This window comes from Artemia sp. Qi Xiang Cuo, chromosome 12 (genome assembly GCF_049724085.1).
Source record: "Artemia sp. Qi Xiang Cuo chromosome 12, ASM4972408v1, whole genome shotgun sequence".
Lineage (NCBI taxonomy): Eukaryota > Metazoa > Arthropoda > Branchiopoda > Anostraca > Artemiidae > Artemia > Artemia sp. Qi Xiang Cuo.
In genome coordinates, this window is record NC_142805.1 from 16947564 (window position 1) to 16949409 (window position 1846).

At 38.7% G+C, this 1846-nt stretch overlaps 1 protein-coding gene across 1 annotated transcript; it reads right to left on the bottom strand.

Moving 5' to 3' along the window:
* Nucleotides 1–1201: 1201 nt before the first annotated feature.
* LOC148945845 (uncharacterized) lies at nucleotides 1202–1579 on the bottom strand. The gene has a single exon (XM_089097526.1). It carries the CDS (start codon nucleotides 1577–1579, stop codon nucleotides 1202–1204), a length of 378 nt encoding a protein of 125 aa, XP_088953652.1.
* Nucleotides 1580–1846: the final 267 nt, after the last annotated feature.

Below are 1846 nucleotides of genomic sequence, written 5' to 3' on the forward strand. Positions count from 1 at the left end.
ACCATATTTACAAATAGTTCATAATTCAAAATCAAAAAAATACTCTCTCCACTCTTTTCTTATCTTCAATAATTCCATTTTCTTCTCAATTAAACTACTAAAATCCTCTAAACACACCACTTTCTTTCTTTTCCTTCTACTCCACACATAATGACACATATTTCCAATAATATAACACAGAGAATTTTTCTTTTTCACTTCCAAATCCAAATTTATGTCAAATTTCACCAGCTTCTTCTTTTCTTCATCACTTTGAACTTTAATTTTCACTTTTCACTTAAATCAAAAACAAACTGAAAAGTTCCCTTATTTTCATTACACTTGATGAACTCGTGGTCTAAACCATCTTCCACTACTTCAAAACAAAAAGAGCAGTTTTTATCGTCATTTCTCAGGAAACGTGACACTCTATTTCGGTATGGCAAAATCATGGTTATGACTTGAAACATAAGCTCTCTCACTTTTGGTTCCATGGGTAAAGAATGTAGATTTTCTAAAGGTATTTTCAAAATTTACAAATGGTTCTTTTTCTTTTACGTGATATCCGTTATTTTCCTCTTCGAGATTTAAAATCCTGGTTATCTCAGTTTTTATTTCTCTACTATCTGCCATGAGAAGCCCCTTCTCTTGCAGTTGCTTTAATATCGGGAAAGGAACTTTCATGAAAACTGGGACGTTTGTGTCTAAATTTCTTGAACTAGGATTGTTTAGTAGGGAGCCAACCACTCTCTAGTCATATGAAAGTGTTCTTGTGGTCCATTTAAAAATTCAAGTGTCATTCTAGCAAGCATATTAAGGCACAGTTTTCGAAAATCCAGTACTCCTAGACCTCCCGATGCCTTTGGGCAAAAGAGCAACTTCTTACTCAGTTTCTCTAGCTTACCGCTCCATATAAAACGCCACATATAGGTTTCAATTTTCTTTGCTATAGGTTCCGGGAGGGGTATTACTGGGGCCAGATAAAGTATTCTTGATACGCAATACATGTTGATGAAAGTTGATCTCTGGAACAAGGAAAGATTCCTGCCTCTATCTTCGCCACATAGCAAAAACTGAATCTCGAGTACTTTCTTTTCCCATGCGTTCTGCCAGCAAATTCCTCTGACTGAAAACTCCACGCCAAGTGTCTTTACTGTAGGACTGACTTCCAGCCAAATTTCCTTTTCCAAGCTCCTAATCCAACTCGCCTTTGCGCTTTTTGTTAACGGGAGGATCTTGCTCTTTTTCTTGTGAGTTCTGACGGCAAATTTTTCTCGTACCATTCTAGGCCCCGCATTAATGTTTTAATGTCACTCACTCCATCGGCGAAGAAATTCCCGTTATCCACAAAGGCCTCAGACTTGAGAACTAAAGATGGCAGTGCTCTGATACCTGTTATTCTGCCTTCTATGTATTTTATCAACGGGTCGAGATAGATCTCGAATAGAAATGAAGAGCTTGGGTCACCTTGCCGGAATGATATTTCAAGGGGGAATTCCTCAGTGAGGCTTCCGTTTACCACCACTTTCGCCGCTGCGCCACGGTATAGGTTCTTGTAAAAAACGACAAATTCACCACAAAACGAATGCTTCACCGTCATCAGTTCCCATAGGACTTCCCGGACTATCGAGTCGAAAGCTTTGATAAAATCAACGCATATTAAAACCCATTTGAGATCACTTTCCGATAGTTCTTCTCTTCTAAGGAGTAAGTCACGTAAAATTGCAAGAATATGTTGGACTTTTTAACATTTTATGCCCCCGTGTTGGGTCTCACCCCGAATCTCTCCCATCAGCTTTCTGAGTCTGTTCATGAGTACTTTGGAACATAATCGGGTATCACAGGGAAGTAGAGAGATGGGCCTCCA

What these genes read in the sequence shown, in the direction of transcription:
- LOC148945845 (XM_089097526.1), bottom strand. Translation starts at nt 1,579, where the DNA reads ATGACGGTGAAGCATTCGTTTTGTGGTGAATTTGTCGTTTTTTACAAG.